At 36.5% G+C, this 14,922-nt stretch overlaps 1 protein-coding gene across 5 annotated transcripts in view; it reads right to left on the bottom strand.

Moving 5' to 3' along the window:
- Positions 1-3,725: 3,725 nt before the first annotated feature.
- The window catches only part of Slc38a9 (solute carrier family 38 member 9), a 62,338-nt gene continuing 51,141 nt past the window's right edge, over positions 3,726-14,922 (bottom strand). For all 5 annotated transcript variants that reach the window (XM_042691041.1, XM_042691043.1, XM_042691042.1 and 2 more), the window contains 4 exons: positions 12,810-12,923; positions 9,707-9,855; positions 5,378-5,467; positions 3,726-4,051 (listed from right to left, as the gene is read on the bottom strand). In XM_042691041.1, the coding sequence (XP_042546975.1) occupies positions 3,886-4,051; positions 5,378-5,467; positions 9,707-9,855; positions 12,810-12,923 (519 nt within the window). In that variant the 3' untranslated portion in view covers positions 3,726-3,885. The remainder of the gene's footprint in view (positions 4,052-5,377; positions 5,468-9,706; positions 9,856-12,809; positions 12,924-14,922) is intronic.

The following is a 14,922-nucleotide window of genomic DNA, read 5'->3' as shown; positions in this document are numbered from 1 at the left end:
TCTGAAGTGAAGTCAGCAGCATATAACTATAACTATATAACTGGGTTGGGTTTATGCACATGTGGAGGCTATACTTCACTTTGGATCAACAAATGTTTGTTAACATTCCACTACCTATGTGTCAACTACGTTTGGATTTGGTTTTGAACATTTGAATAGGGATAAAAATGAGTTAAAAACAAAACCACAACTAGATTCTAAAAAGCAATGTTCGTAAAGAAAATATGCGGCATCAATATTTTCTTCTGTTAGCAATGAACTCAAATATCTGACATTCTTGAATATTTAAAACTAAAAGTTTCTGGAGAGAAGGTTTTATAGAATCTTTCTGTTTGTAAGACCTAATGTGTTACTAATTATTTCCTTTATTGCCCAATTGTGTTTTGCTATCCAAGATTCACAAAAACAAATATTGCAATATGTTAAAGATACAAAGAGAGAATAAATAACTCCATGAAATATCACCTCTATACAAATAAACTTTGGCATTTGCTATATTTAAATTTTTATTTAATTAAAAAAGATTAAACTACAAAAGGGCAAAGAAAATTAGAGCACAAAGAAGCTAAACACATTTCATCAAACATGTCTTAGAGGAAATTTATGCAAGCACTTAATAATATACATGAATCTATTTGCTGATGAACATACCAAAAGTAAAATTTGCAGAGCTATTAGTAGGAACCTGAAGATGTGTCTTTGAGGCTTTATAATGCAGTTATTACCACCTGTTCCTTAGGTACCAACAGAAAGAACTCATCTGCTTCTCCTTTAAGAGTTCTTCACAAAAACTGTCTTGCTTCATTTTAACTGTGTAGTTTCTCTACTAGATTAAAAGTACCTTTAGGATATGCATGAACGGTTACATATCTTTATGCATATCTTTATCTCCTCCAAAGCAATGAACATCACTGAATATCAATTATTTATGGAAATGAATACAAAACAACAAATAAACAACAAATAAAAATTCTCTTGGTAAAGTCCAAGAAGAAATAGAAAACTTCTCTACAGTTAGTGGTTGCATAGTATTTTCAAAATATATTTATCATAAATTTCCCTAATATAGTCCCTTTTTATGGATAAATTGTTCTTATTCCAATGAAATAGGGTAAGATTTGATGTGACCTGGTTTCCAACTTATTTACATTTTTTTGTCCGTTTGGGTTTAGTATTAGCATACTACATATCCATCCATAGGTTTTCTAAAGACCTTTTGAAACCCATTTAAAGAATTTAACTATAATGTCTTTTTTTGGTTAGCTGTGGGGCATGAACTCAGTTCCTGGGCAACTGTCCCTGAACTCTTTGCTCAAGGCTAGTGTTCTACTAGTCTGGGCCACAGCGCACCTTCCAGTTTTTGAGTTGTTAACTGAAGATAAAAGTCTCTTAGCGACTTTTCTGCCTGGGCTGGCTTTGAACCATGATCCTCAGATCTCAGCCTCCTGACTAGCTAGGATTACAAGTGTAAGCCACCAGGGTCCAGTGTAACCATACTGTCTTTTATGGTGAGATAAATGAGCTAAATTTAAACAAACTAAGGTTAACCACATCAGAACAAAGAGTGAAAGCATTTTAATTAGTTTAGAGATAAAAGGAGAGCTCAAAACTGTCATATTATTTAAATGAGCTCTTGTCATTTTAATATGTGAACTAAGAAACACTCACAGTTTTCTGACCATGTTCAATAACAAGCTAAAGAGTCAATCTCATGAAAAGAAACTTAGGAAGACAAAGCCATTCAGCTAGAAGGTCTAACATAGGATTTTAAAAGTTCTAAATTATTAACTCTTCCAAAAGGACAAAAACAATGATTCATACTCTTATGCTTAGAAAATAATGTTCTTGTCACTTTTTTTTTTTGCTCATGAAATAGGCAAAATCACATCAAATCACCTTAACACATACATTTAAATACATTATTAAAAAGAGGCAATGGAAACATACTTTTAAAGTTCTTAAAAGACAGGGGAGGCAACGAGGAATATAAACAGGGATTAAGCCTAGAACAGCTCTTAAAAGTACCCAGTTTTGAATCCTGTCAGTTAACTGAACAAGACAGAAGCCATTTATAAGTTCCAGAGGTTTAAGAGCACCTTGCACTACCTGTCCCTTATACTCCTAAGACAGGTTGACAAAGAGGTCAAGAATGTAATTCATGGGGTTGGAAGCATAGCTCAGGTGGCAGAGCAGCAGCCAATGAGTGAAAGTGTCAGGTAGTCTTGGATAAAAAAAAAAAAAAATCTAATTCACAATTTTCTACTTAACCTAAGAAAAGTCTCGACTAACAAAAACTTTTTAGACCATCTCCATAATAAACACAACTATGTTCAAAAGATGAACATAAGGTTTGTAGAAATGAAATGGCACAATGTTTGAGACTGACTCTAAAAATACTTCGGTGGAAAAAAAGGACACTGAATAGATACACCATGTCATCATTTTTGTTCATCTACATACTGCTCTGGAATCTGTATTATTATGACACATTTCAAAAAAAAAACAACAGAAATGTTAGCCTAAAGTTAGTTATCAGTAGTCTTGGGCTGAACACAGAGGCTATAGTATAGGGAAGACATTTAGCTTTAGCTTGGGAGAAAAATGAAGTGTTAGTTGCAAGAGTCCAGATTCCTAATCTTCCTTTCAGGTCTAAGTTTTCCTTGAGACATTTAACTCTACCCAGCCAGTTACAGGTGCAAGCACAGGGAGTCTCCAGAAGGTCATACCCTAAAGAGAATGAACCTATCCCTATGGCATAGAAATCACTTTTACCCCCAGAGAATGAGGATATACTGGGCATAGCCTCAACCTCCTTGCCCCTTCTACACTCTCTTTCTCTCTTGCAGGTCCTCAAATGCCCCTCCTATGCCCATTGGGCCTGTCATGACAATCTATGAAATTTTTGGGCATCCAAAAAGCCAAGACATCCCCTGTACTTTGGAGACAATCATTCTCATTCCTATGCTGAACTTGGGTCTGGATTTAGAAAACATACATCACCGGAACTGCATTAGAAATGAAGAGTCAGACAGTAACAAACTCTCCTACATTATTTTGTTAACATTTTCTGATCACGAGGTTAATACTGATACAACTTCTAAACTTTTGTTCTTCAAATATAGTCAGCTAAAAATTCATTTTATTAGCACTGATGCCATGGAAACTTCTTTTTTAAGAATGAGGTATTTGGTTTACTGTCTCAAACAGTAGAAGTTAAGTAAACTGTAAAAATGGTTTAGTAAGTAAATGAAAATGAATGTAGAGAAATAGAAAACAAGCTCTAGCAATATGCTATCATTATACCCTAAGAATCCCTGCTGTAGCCAAAATATATCCCTCTACTTCATACTTATAAAAAAAAAAAACAAAATTCTGCTGGGCGCTGGTGGCTCACGCCTGTAATCCTAGCTACTCAGGAGGCTGAGATCTGAGGATCGCGGTTCAAAGCCAGCCCGGGCAGGAGAGACCGTGAGACTCCTATCTCCAATAAACCACCAGAAAACCGGAAGTGGCGCTGTAGCTCAAGTGGTAGAGCGCTTGCCTTGAGCTGAAGAGCTGAGGGACAGCGCCCAGGCCCAGAGTTCAAGCCCCACAACCGACAAAAAAAAAACAAAACAACAAAATTCAGTAGGACTTCCCCTATATTTCTCCCAGAAAATACAAATAAGAATGAAGAGATGAGAAAGATCAAGAGTCTAATAAGATCATTCTTACTGCCCTTTTTCCAGTCTACAAAGAATATGTATTAATGCACCATTTCCCTTCTTTTCAGATTTTCTTAGAAAAACATTTAGAATTACAGCAACAATAGCATTTACAAGTGAGTTTATGTAGAACTGTTGTTGAGGTTCAAAATACCATGAAAGATCTTGAGAAAACTAATTTTCACATAAAAAACTGAACAATCAGGTTAGCCAAGCCCAAAATGATGATGAACATGTGAAAGATTAGTTTAGGCCATGTCAGACGCTCTTCTTGGTAGAGGGAAATTATATAGATGAGAGAAGGATATATGAATACAAAGGCCAGGCCACATGCTGCTCCTGAATATCTGCAAAATAAAAGCTTTTCAAGTTAATATTCATCTTATATTTTGCTTTTTATAATTTATAATTAAAGTATTATAAAATTTAAATATTACTTAGTTTCATATTGCAACAAAATTATTTTTATTTATTTGTTGCTGATATTTGGGCTTAAAACTCATTTTATTTGTTAATGCAAGATTATTATGTGCTGCCTGTCTTTATAGCATTTGCTTGACAAAGAATTTTTATTCATCCTTCAAATCTCCATAGTTCTTTGTGTTTCAGTGATGGTAGCTGCTCCCCCCAGAAACATTTGGAGATGGGCCTTCTATCTTTGATCTTTAAAAACTAATTACACATTCTGAGTTTATGTGAGAATGTTCATATCTGTTTAATAATGAGAACAGATGAGTGGCTAAGTGGCAGTCAGCATTATTACCAAAGATAGTAACAAAAAATATCTTCCTTTTCCAGTTTTAAGGAAAAGTTTATAGGAATTTCACAAGTCCATTATACTCATAGCTAATAATCTATTCTTGTTTCTTGTTTCTTCTTACTTTCTTGGGTAAGATTTTTTTTTTTATATATAAAGCAACTCTACTTTGCCATGTATATTAAGGGAGAACAAGCAGACCATTCTGAATCGAGTTTCCCATGAGAATCTAGGGTTACAAATTTATTATTAAGGAAACCTCCATCTTGGACCTAAGCTCTTAACTTTCTGACAATTAAAATAGCCTTGGCATATAAAGGACTTTGTGGGTTCTCCCAAGAAGCTATATACTGAAAATAACTATATTTCATATGATGAGAAAAAAGAGAGTGCAAGGTATATCTGAGGCTAAGAATAACAAGGCTTCTGGAGTCAGTTCTCCACTGGAAATAAACAGAAATGGAATTAAAAAGACAACTCAACTGATATCAGGGAACTGCATTTACAGAAGACATTTTTTGGGGGGGGTCCGGTCATGGGTCCTGAACTCTGGGCCTGGGCGCTGTCCTTCAGCTCAGCTCAAGGCTAGCGCTGCTCTACCACTTGAGCCACAGCACCACTTCCGGCTTTTTTCTTTTTTGCTTATGTGGTGCTGAGGAATCGAACCCAGGGCCTCATGCATGCAAGGCAAGCGCTCTACCACTGAGCCATCTTCACAGCCCCAGAAGACATTTTTTGTTTTATGATTTTTGTTTTATGATAACTGAGGTTTGAAAATAGAGAACTAAACCTGAACATTACCAGTTTGAAAAACGTATAGATATTTTATAAAAGTCAATCAACAGTGATAACAAGAGGAAAGGCCTAAAAAATAAAAACCAATATACAAGAAAGCACAATTCTTTATAGGCAGTACCTTATGATCCCTCCTATGTTTGGGTAGAAACAGGCCATGAGCACTCCAGCTCCCACAATAATTATATTAAGAATCAGCACGTGGAAAATGCTAGAGAACAGAGGTTAAAGAAAGAAAAATAAAAACAGGAAAATTATAAACACTAATGGAATGAAATTCATTCATTCTTTTTTTTTTTTGCCAGTCCTTGGGCTTGAACTCAGGGCCTGGGCACTGTTCCTGAACTTCTTTTGCTTAAACCATCACTCTACCACATGAGCCACAGCACCGCTTCTGGCCTTTTCTGTTTATGTCGTACTGAGGAATCAAACCCAGGCTTCATGAATGCTAGGCATACCACTAAGCCAGATTCCTAGACCCTTACTATTCTTTAAAATGAGTGTCTTTAAGCATCCTAATAAAATCACAGAGAAAAGAGACGGCAACATTATACAATGCTGGTCCTGAGACAGTAAAATTTTTTTAAAAATTCAATTATATAAATAGGCTAAATATTGTAGGCACAAACAGTAGTATGATCAGAGTTCATATTCTTTGATCTACAATTCCATTTAGACTATCTTGAGAAAATAACTATGGCCATAAAAAAGCTAATAAATATGTTTATGGAAAAAATAGAAGAATTCTAGATTTAGCAAGGCAACAATTTATAGTAAGAATTGTTAGAAACAATTTATTATTATGTAATGGTTAAATTTACCTAGGTAATCTAGAAAAAAGCTAGTTGGATTTTACTACACAAGAAAATCTAGGCAGGTGTGGTGACTCAGGCCTGTAAGATCAGCTTTTTCAGGAAGTAGAGATGGGGAAGATCACAGTTTGAGGCCAGCCCTGGGCAAAACCTTGAAATTCTACCTGAAAGATAAAGCAAAAAAGGGCTCGAAGTGTGACTCAAGTGATTCAGCACCTGTCTAATAAGTTAGAGACCTTGAGTTCAAATTCTAGTATCACACAAAAAAGAAAAAATCCAAAAGCATTTGAAAAAAAGAATTACACTGAAAAGACAGAAGTGCATGTGCAGGCATTATGATTTGAAATTTAAGGTAATATAATCTCTTTTCTACAATTAATATATTTGTTGTAAAGTGTTTATCATATTTCTAATAGAAAAATAAATATATATTATCAAGGAAAAGGTAAATAGAGGTTTTTATTTTTCAGACTTAACCACTTAAATCCATTCCCTGTTTACCACAAGTAGAATATTTGCTAAACACTTTAACTAGATATTAACAATACAGTTTGAGAATCAATTTTGGAAACAAAGATAAATGTAGACTAACAAATGTAGACTTGATGCTCAGAAAATAATTCTATTTCTCCCAAAAGATGATTCTCAAAAAAAACACAACAAAAACAAATGAATACATTAAAGTAATCTTTTGACCTAAATTATCAGAGGTTAATTAATTCCAGATAAGATTATAGAAAGAATTAACCATATGAAAAATTATTTATAAGTGGTTAGTCAGATATCCTGATAAATTATGAAGATAGTCTTCAAAATCTTCCTATTTATTCAGGAACTCCAAGAGTAAAATTGCCTCAGAATTTTGAGACATTGGCTGGGCTTTTAATATATTCCTGTGTTGGAAAAGGAAACAACTTTTTATTTTCCCAAATAGTAATTTTTAAAGTATGATCATGAAGTCCAGGGGCTTCCCAATACGCTCCTCCCATGAAGACTTTGAGATAAAAAAAAAAATCACTTTTATAATTAGTTGTACAAGATATTATCTGCTTTGCAAAAGCAATGTTGGATAAACAGTTGATCCCTTACCATGGATAGGGCAATTGCACCTATCTTTATTATATATTGTATTCTTTATTGCCAAATGTGACCAAAAGAAAAAAAAACACAAAAAATATTTTAGTAACAACGTTCTTGAAAAGATTGGGGCTAGAAGTCAGTGGCAGAACATTTGCTTAACATGTATAAGATTGGATCTCCAGCATTACTGAAAAAAAAAAGAAGAAAAAGAAAGTCTCTGACAAAGGAGTAAAAATTTTATTAAATCTCATACTTTGAATATTTACTTTTTTAATATCCTATGTGGTTAAGTGTTAAGTATATAATAAAGCATACTGAAGTACAATGGTTGCTTTGGGGAAAAATACTTGTGCAATTGAGGCCAAACTAGCTGTTTTCCCCTGCTTTAAATACTTTAAATACGACCAATGGTCATCCACACTTGGGAGTTTGGCACCCATTTTGTTTTTTCATTTTGTAAGACAGTATCATATTAAGCAGCAGAGGCTGGCCTGGAATGCACAATCCTCCTAATCCTCTTGCCTCTACCTCCCTGGTAGGCAGGTACCATCACACCCAGCAGATGTTTTCTTTTTTTTTTTTTCTTTTTGGTCGGGCCTGGCAGCTGTCCCTCAGATCTTCAGCTGAAGGCTAGCACTGTACCACTTGCGTGTCAGCCCCACTTCTAGCTTTTTCTGCTTATGTGGTGCTGAGGAATCGAACCCAGGGCCTCATGCATGCAAGGCAAGCACTCTACCACTGAGCCACCTTCTCAGCCCCCAGATGTTTTCTTTAAAATAAATGAAGAGTTATCACTTAGGAAAACACCTAGCAGAATTTGTTGGCAATGCTAACATTTAAGATTTCCTATAAAAATTAGAATTTTAAGAACTTACATTTGCTATTCTGAACTTGATATAAACGAAATGTGGATTTTAGTATATGGAAGATCTGCAAAATTTATTAAGCCAATATTGACCAAATGGTGTGTGTGTGTGCCTGGGCCTGAGCACTTCCCTGAGATTTTTGTACTTGAGGCCAGCACTCTATCACTTGGAGCTACAGCTCAACTTCTAGCCTTTTGCTAATTAACGAGATAAGAGTCTCATGAACTTTAATGGTTCATTTTAAATCTCCTTTATCCTCCTCAACCTCCTCAGTAGCTAGAATTACAGATGTGAGTCACTAGCACCTGGCAGAGACCAGTAGTTTTTTTTTTTTTTTTTTTTGTCAGTCATTGGCCTGAACTCTGGGCCTGGGCACTATCCCTCAGCTCTTCAGCTCAAGGCTAGCGCTCTACCACTTGAGCCACATTGCCACTTCTGGGCTTTTTCTGCTTATGTCGTTCTGAGGAATTGAACCCAGGGCCTCATGCATGCAAGGCAAGCACTCTACCACTGAGCCACCTTCCCAGCCCCAAGAGACCAGTAGTTTTTAATATAGCCAAAATTCAGATTATACATTGCGATCCATAGAAACTGTAACTTGTTATGTGTTGGCATGGTATCAACTAGCTGAAAAGGCTATTAAAAGTACTCCTACTTTTTTCAACTATGTGAATATTCGTCATACATTTAAATGTAGTTATAGTATATTAGATAATGCAAAAATGGAGAATCCAATTGTCTAAAAGCACTAAAGTGTTTTAGGATATAAAAGAAAAAAATTTGTATTTTTTAATAAAATATACATGCTAATGATTTTCTTTTGGCTATACTGGGGTTTGAACACAGGGTTTCCCATTTGCTCAGTATGCTTGGTTGGCTAGCATTCCTCAAGCCTTGCTTTTTGCTGGTTATTTTGGAGATGGAGTCTAATGGATTTTTCTGTTTGGACTGTAATCTTCCAGAGCCTACTTAGTAGCTAGGATTACAGGTGTGAGACACTAGCACCTGGCTTTATTATTTATTTAACTTATTTTTTGGAGACAGGGTCTCAGTATGTTATCTAAACTGGCCTTAAACTCAAGTGTCCTGCTTTTTAGCCTTCCAAGTAGCTGGTTACAAGTTGTGCCACTGTGCTTTACCGTACTGATTTTTAAGGAAATTAACAAATACCTAAAATTCCAAGTTGTTATTTTTATTTTTTTGTCAGTCCTGGGCTTGAACTCATGGCCTGTGCACTGTCCCTGAGCTACTTCTGCTCAAGGCTAGCATTCTATCACTTGAGCCATAGTGCCACTTCTGGCCTTTTCTGAATATGTGGTACTTATGGGATGAACCCAGGGCTTCATGCATGCTAGACAAGCACTCTATCATTAAGCCACATTCCCAGCCCTAAGTTTTTATTTTTAATGTTAAATATTGGTAGATATTATCTGCAAAATTTGAATCTTTAGATAAATGTAACTGCTATCAGAGCTAATTAACTATACTGGAAGGAATGAACTTTAAATCATTCTAGACAAGTGACTTCTATTTAAAGTTCTTCTGGGAAAAGGGCACCAGTGAGCTATCCTTAGTAAGGATTTTCATTAGATAAATTTTTATAGCAAAAGGATCAGTCATACTTTAAACTGACCTGTTTGCACAGTCATTTGTTGCTTGGCACATCTTGCTGGTCAAGAGAAGAGTCCTTACCTAGGATAAATGTCACCGAAGACATGGCCCAATAGCTGGACACGAGCCAAGTAGCCTAAGAGTGGGTACACAGTCATCATCTGGAACAACAGGAATATCCTTCCAATGAAGGACAGGATGTCACTGCTAGGGAAGTTGTCTAAAAAGTTCTAATCCAAAAAGAATGAGGTAATGTTAAATTCAATTTAGTACATACAAATTCAAAACTTATTTTAAACACAGGTGCTATGCAAATTGTGTTTTGAGAAATGATGCTCATCTACTATGTACAGCTTTTTTTTCTATGAAGAACAGAAATGGAAACTAAATGCTTAAAAACTTGTATGGAAATCTGATATTGGCATATTTTAATTATCTTTTATAATAGTTTCAATTTGCAACTGATTCGACATTAAAAGAACAACAACAAAGAAAATCTTGTCCTTTACTGCTCTATATAAGGTTCAAGCCCAATACCCAAAACTGGTCTTGTTTCTCCTCAACCCCTTCATTCAGTGCAGAGGACTGAATACAGGGCATTTTGCATGCTAGGCAAATACTTTACTATTGCACTATTTCATAGCACTTTTTCTGTTTGTTTGTCTTGGGTCCAGTCGTGGGGCCTGAACTCTGGGCCTGGGCGCTGTCCCTCAGCTCTTCAGCTCAAGGCTAGCGCTCTACCACTTGAGCCACAGCAACACTTCTGGCTTTTTTTCTTTTTGCTTATGTGGTGCTGAGGAATCGAACCCAGGGCCTCAGGCATGCAAGGCAAGCGCTCTACCACTGAGCCAGCTTCCCAACCCCTTTGTTTTTTTGAGAGGTCTCATTACATAACTCAGATTGTCCTCAAACCTGAGGACTGTCTCAGCCTCTGGAGTGCGGCACCATGCTTGACTTCCAAATCTGCTTTTATTATGTGTGCCTGAACTCAGTGCTTTGCGCTTCACTAAGAGCTTTTTTGTTCATGGCTGGTGCTCAACTGTTGCTGTGTGGCATTTTTGTTGATTAGTTGTAAACAGAGTTTCCTGGACTTTTTAGTCTGGGCTGGCGTCAAAGATTGATCCAGAGGTCTCAGCCTTTGGATTATGAATGTGAGTCACTGGCACCCTGGTGGCTCCACATCTGCTTTTAGTATATTTAATAGTAATTAAATTCAATGTTATATCTTCACTAGCTTTCTTGCTTTTATTCTCCTGAAGCACTGAAGCATTTCAAAGTAAAAATTACAGAATAAAGTAAGTATATCAATTGCCTAATATCATGTTTATATATAGTCTATTACCAAGTAGATTTATTTCTACATTCTTGTTTTTGGTGTTGTTTTTTGACACACAATCTTGACATGTAGCCTAGGCTGAACTAGTTAAGAAGCCCAACCTGGCATCAAATTCACAATTCTCTTGCTTCCAAGTGCTAAGATTGTAGGTATATGCCATCATACTCGGCTTCTACATTTTTCATAATCATCACATTAGTTTGATATCTAAAAAAAGTTAATGGCCCAAAAATATTTTCCTTCCAAATACAAATACCACAAATATTCCAATTCCCAAAGGAGTAGGCTTTTTGTGGGATTGTTCATATTAGGGAAATTTTCAGAAGACTTGGCTGCCAGAATAATATTGGAATCAAGGAAATCAAGAGAACAAGAACATTTTGAGCTTTCGTAACTGCAGTAACCTCTTCAGTAACCTCTTTTATTTTGAGATGAAAACACTATTAACAATCTGCTGAAGTAAGCCTGTAATTCACTAAATCACACTTTATATTGTACTACAGTTATCTGTGAAATACTTTTTGGGGGGAGGTAGTATAGGTCCTGAGGCTTGAATTTAGGGCCTGGGCATTGCCCCTAAGCTTCTTTTGGTCAAGACTAGTGCTCTACTACTTGAGTCACAGCTTCACTTCCAGCTTTTTGGTAAGTCTCATGGACTTTCCTGCCTGCGCTGGCTTTGAACCATGACCCTCAGATATCAGCCTCCTAAGTAGCTAGGATTACACATGTGAACCACTGGTGCCTGGCTAAAACACTATTTTTTGATTACTCATAAATTATTCATTCTCATTAAACTAAGACTACAGTACTCCTAAGTTTTTGGTGGACTAAATCAAATAAAATTTTACTTATGGGGGGCTGGGAGGTGGCTCAGTGGTAGAGCACTTGCCTTGCATGCATGAGGCCCTGGGTTCGATTCCTCAGCACCACATAAGCAAAAAGAAAAAAGCTGGAAGTGGCATTGTGGGTCAAGTGGTAGAGCGCTAGCCTTGAGCTGAACAGCTGAGGAACAGCGCCCAGGCCCAAAGTTCAGGCCCCAAGACCAACCCCCCTACCCTCCCAAAAAACTTTTTACTTATGGTAACTCTTAAGATTTTTTTTCTTTCTCTTTTTAACAAATTATCTTCATTTTTCTGTCTGCTACTCAGTATCAAAGTGGAATCAGATCTATCCTTAAAGACTGATGAGTCAAGATGAGTTTATTCAGGGCACTTCCAGATTTGTCATATGAAGACTGAGTAATATGTACATTCTCTGTGGAGGATTTATAAATCCATGAAAACTCTTAATAACAGTTCTCTACATAAAGAAAAATATATGTCTAATAGTTGTTGATTTGAGGGCTGGGAAGGTGGCTCAGTAGTAGAGTGCTTGCCTTGCATTCATTAGACACTGGGTTTGATTCCTCAGCACCACATAAGCAAAAGAAAAAAGCTGGAAGTAGTGCTGTGGCTCAAGTGGTAGAGCACTAGCCTTGAGTTGAAGAGCTGAGGGACAGCGCCCAGGCCCAGAGTTCAGGACCCACGACCGGACCCCCCCCCCCCCAAAAAAAAATAGTTGTTGATTTGAGCACAGCACAGTGCTTGAAGGTAATATATTATTTCAGAATCTGTAAGTGTAATACATTATTTCAGAATCCATAAACATCAAACAGAATACGTGTTATACTAGTTAATGGAAAAGGAGACCCAGAAAGGACAGGAAAAGTGCCAGATCTCCACATTACAAGCAGATGGTAGAGATGGTGTTCAAACACTGACCTCTATGATTTATATCTTGTCACTGTGTCATCCTGCTTACTATTCATCTAGGAAGTATAAGCAATCAGAGAGGTGCACAGTATCTTACCTGCTCAATACAATCTTTGGATAATGGAGGTGAAGGAAAAGAAGCAAAAACCAGGAATCCTATATACAGATAGGTTATTGTTACCAGCATATAAGCAATACACAGGTCCCTCACCTGTAAATATAGAACAAAATTCCCTGTCAATGTGACAAATATGAACTTATTTCTTTTACCTGGTATGTATGCTCTACGTTTTTTTCCAAATTCTTTATTGTGATTAAGTGCTTACATAATTCACAAATTTCACAGTATTGTGGGATAGTGATGCTTAGTTAAAGTCACAAACACATTCTAACTTTCATGGGGCAAATTGTCTATCGTGGTCTATAACATTTATGAGTTCTATGAGCTTTGACAATACAGTTATTTCTGCCTCACTGGGTGATATGTACATTTCTTTTGTTTTGTATAGCATCAGCTGTTCCCTCTTTCCCACTCGTTCCCTCCCTCCCATCACTGCCGTTGAGTTGCTTAGTTCATTTTGATCAATATCCAGTGCAGTTGATGGGTCCCACTGTTGTTTTTCTCTGATTTCTCCTGTGTGCTATACTTTTAACCTAATCTTCATAGAAACTTAAACTTCAAAATTAAAATCTACATAACTTATAATTAATCTGCCAGGGTTTTTTTTTTTAAAGCTACTTAGAGCATGCAGACTAAACTACTTTTTGACAAACTTAGGAAGTTAACACAAACTGTGGTTTAACAATATTGAAATTCTGGCTTTATTTCAAAAGGCAATTTATCTACCAAATTATAAAATATCTAACTATGATAATTAAACTAAAGGACAAAAAAGCTATAAGCCACCATCAGTGTGACTTGCACAAATTAAAAAATTCTTTTGTGAATAAGCTTGTACCATCAAAGCATGCCTAAACCTACTAAAATATTTAACAAAGAACAAAAAACTAATTGAAGAATAAGTATTAAAGATCAGTTTAATAAACCTAAACAGTAAACAAAGGAAACGAAAAGGCAGCTGTTCAAATAGCTGCACAATGTTATTACTGGAATCAGTAAACAAATACTGCCCATTAAACGAAGTGGATTGTTTTCTTCAACTGCTGTTCCCACCCTCCCGCCCTCACACAAAATAAAAAGCTCCAAGATATTTAATGCAGCCAGCTGTCGGATCCTAACAGAAGAGATTCCACAGCTTGCAATTTTCTTCCACCACATCTGAGGTTATAGCCAAACAATTCAGCACAACTAAACTGTGCCAATAAGTCGAAATCTTAGTGTTTTTCACTTAAAACACAAATTACTATGGACAAAAAGCTAACAAAGCAAATTAAGACATCAATCTTTTATAACACAATAAGAATTACTATGTATTTGGAATTGGGGAACATTCTGATTTTTCTAATTTTTTTTTTTTTTTGGTCAGTTGTGGGGCTTGAACTCTGGGCCTAGGCTCTTCAGCTCAAGGCTAGCGCTCTACCACTTGAGCCACCAAGCTACTTCTGGTTTTCTGAGTGGTTTATTGGAAATTCTGAGTCTCACAGACTTTCCTGTCCAGGACGGCTTTGAACCATGATTCTTAGATCACAGCCTTCTGAGTAGCTAGGATTACAGGCTTGAGCCACCAAGAGCTTGGCTCTGGTTAAATCTTTTTTTTTTTTGTCCGTTGTGGGGCTTGAACTCTGGGCCTGGGTGCTGTCCCTCAGCTCTTCAGCTCAAGGCGAGTGTTCTACCACTTGAGCCACAGTGCCACTTCCCGTTTTTCTAGTGGTTTACTGAAGATAGGAGTCTCATGGTCTTTCCTGCCTGGGCTGGCCTTGAACCTTGATCCTCAGATCTCAGCCTCCTGAGTAGCTAGGATTACAGGTATGAGCCACCGGCGCCCGGCTCTGGTTAATTCTTTAAATGCACCAAAACAATAACAGTACTTTATAAATTTGAATTTTCATAAATCCAATTAAAAAGCAAGTCACAACAAGCTATGAAAAATCTTAAGGTCTTTTCTAAATTGACAACTTGAAAACAAAACCTAAATTATATGGTGGCTACGCCTATAGTTTTAAAGATACACTGATTTAAAGTCATATTGATTCTAGCTCTCCAGACTTTGGAAAATCTTACTGCTTGGGGTTGAGGGATGGAAAGATGA

Source organism: Dipodomys spectabilis, unplaced genomic scaffold, assembly GCF_019054845.1.
Source record: "Dipodomys spectabilis isolate Male_0828 unplaced genomic scaffold, ASM1905484v1 ptg000140l, whole genome shotgun sequence".
NCBI lineage: Eukaryota > Metazoa > Chordata > Mammalia > Rodentia > Heteromyidae > Dipodomys > Dipodomys spectabilis.
This window is presented reverse-complemented; position numbering and strand designations above follow the sequence as displayed.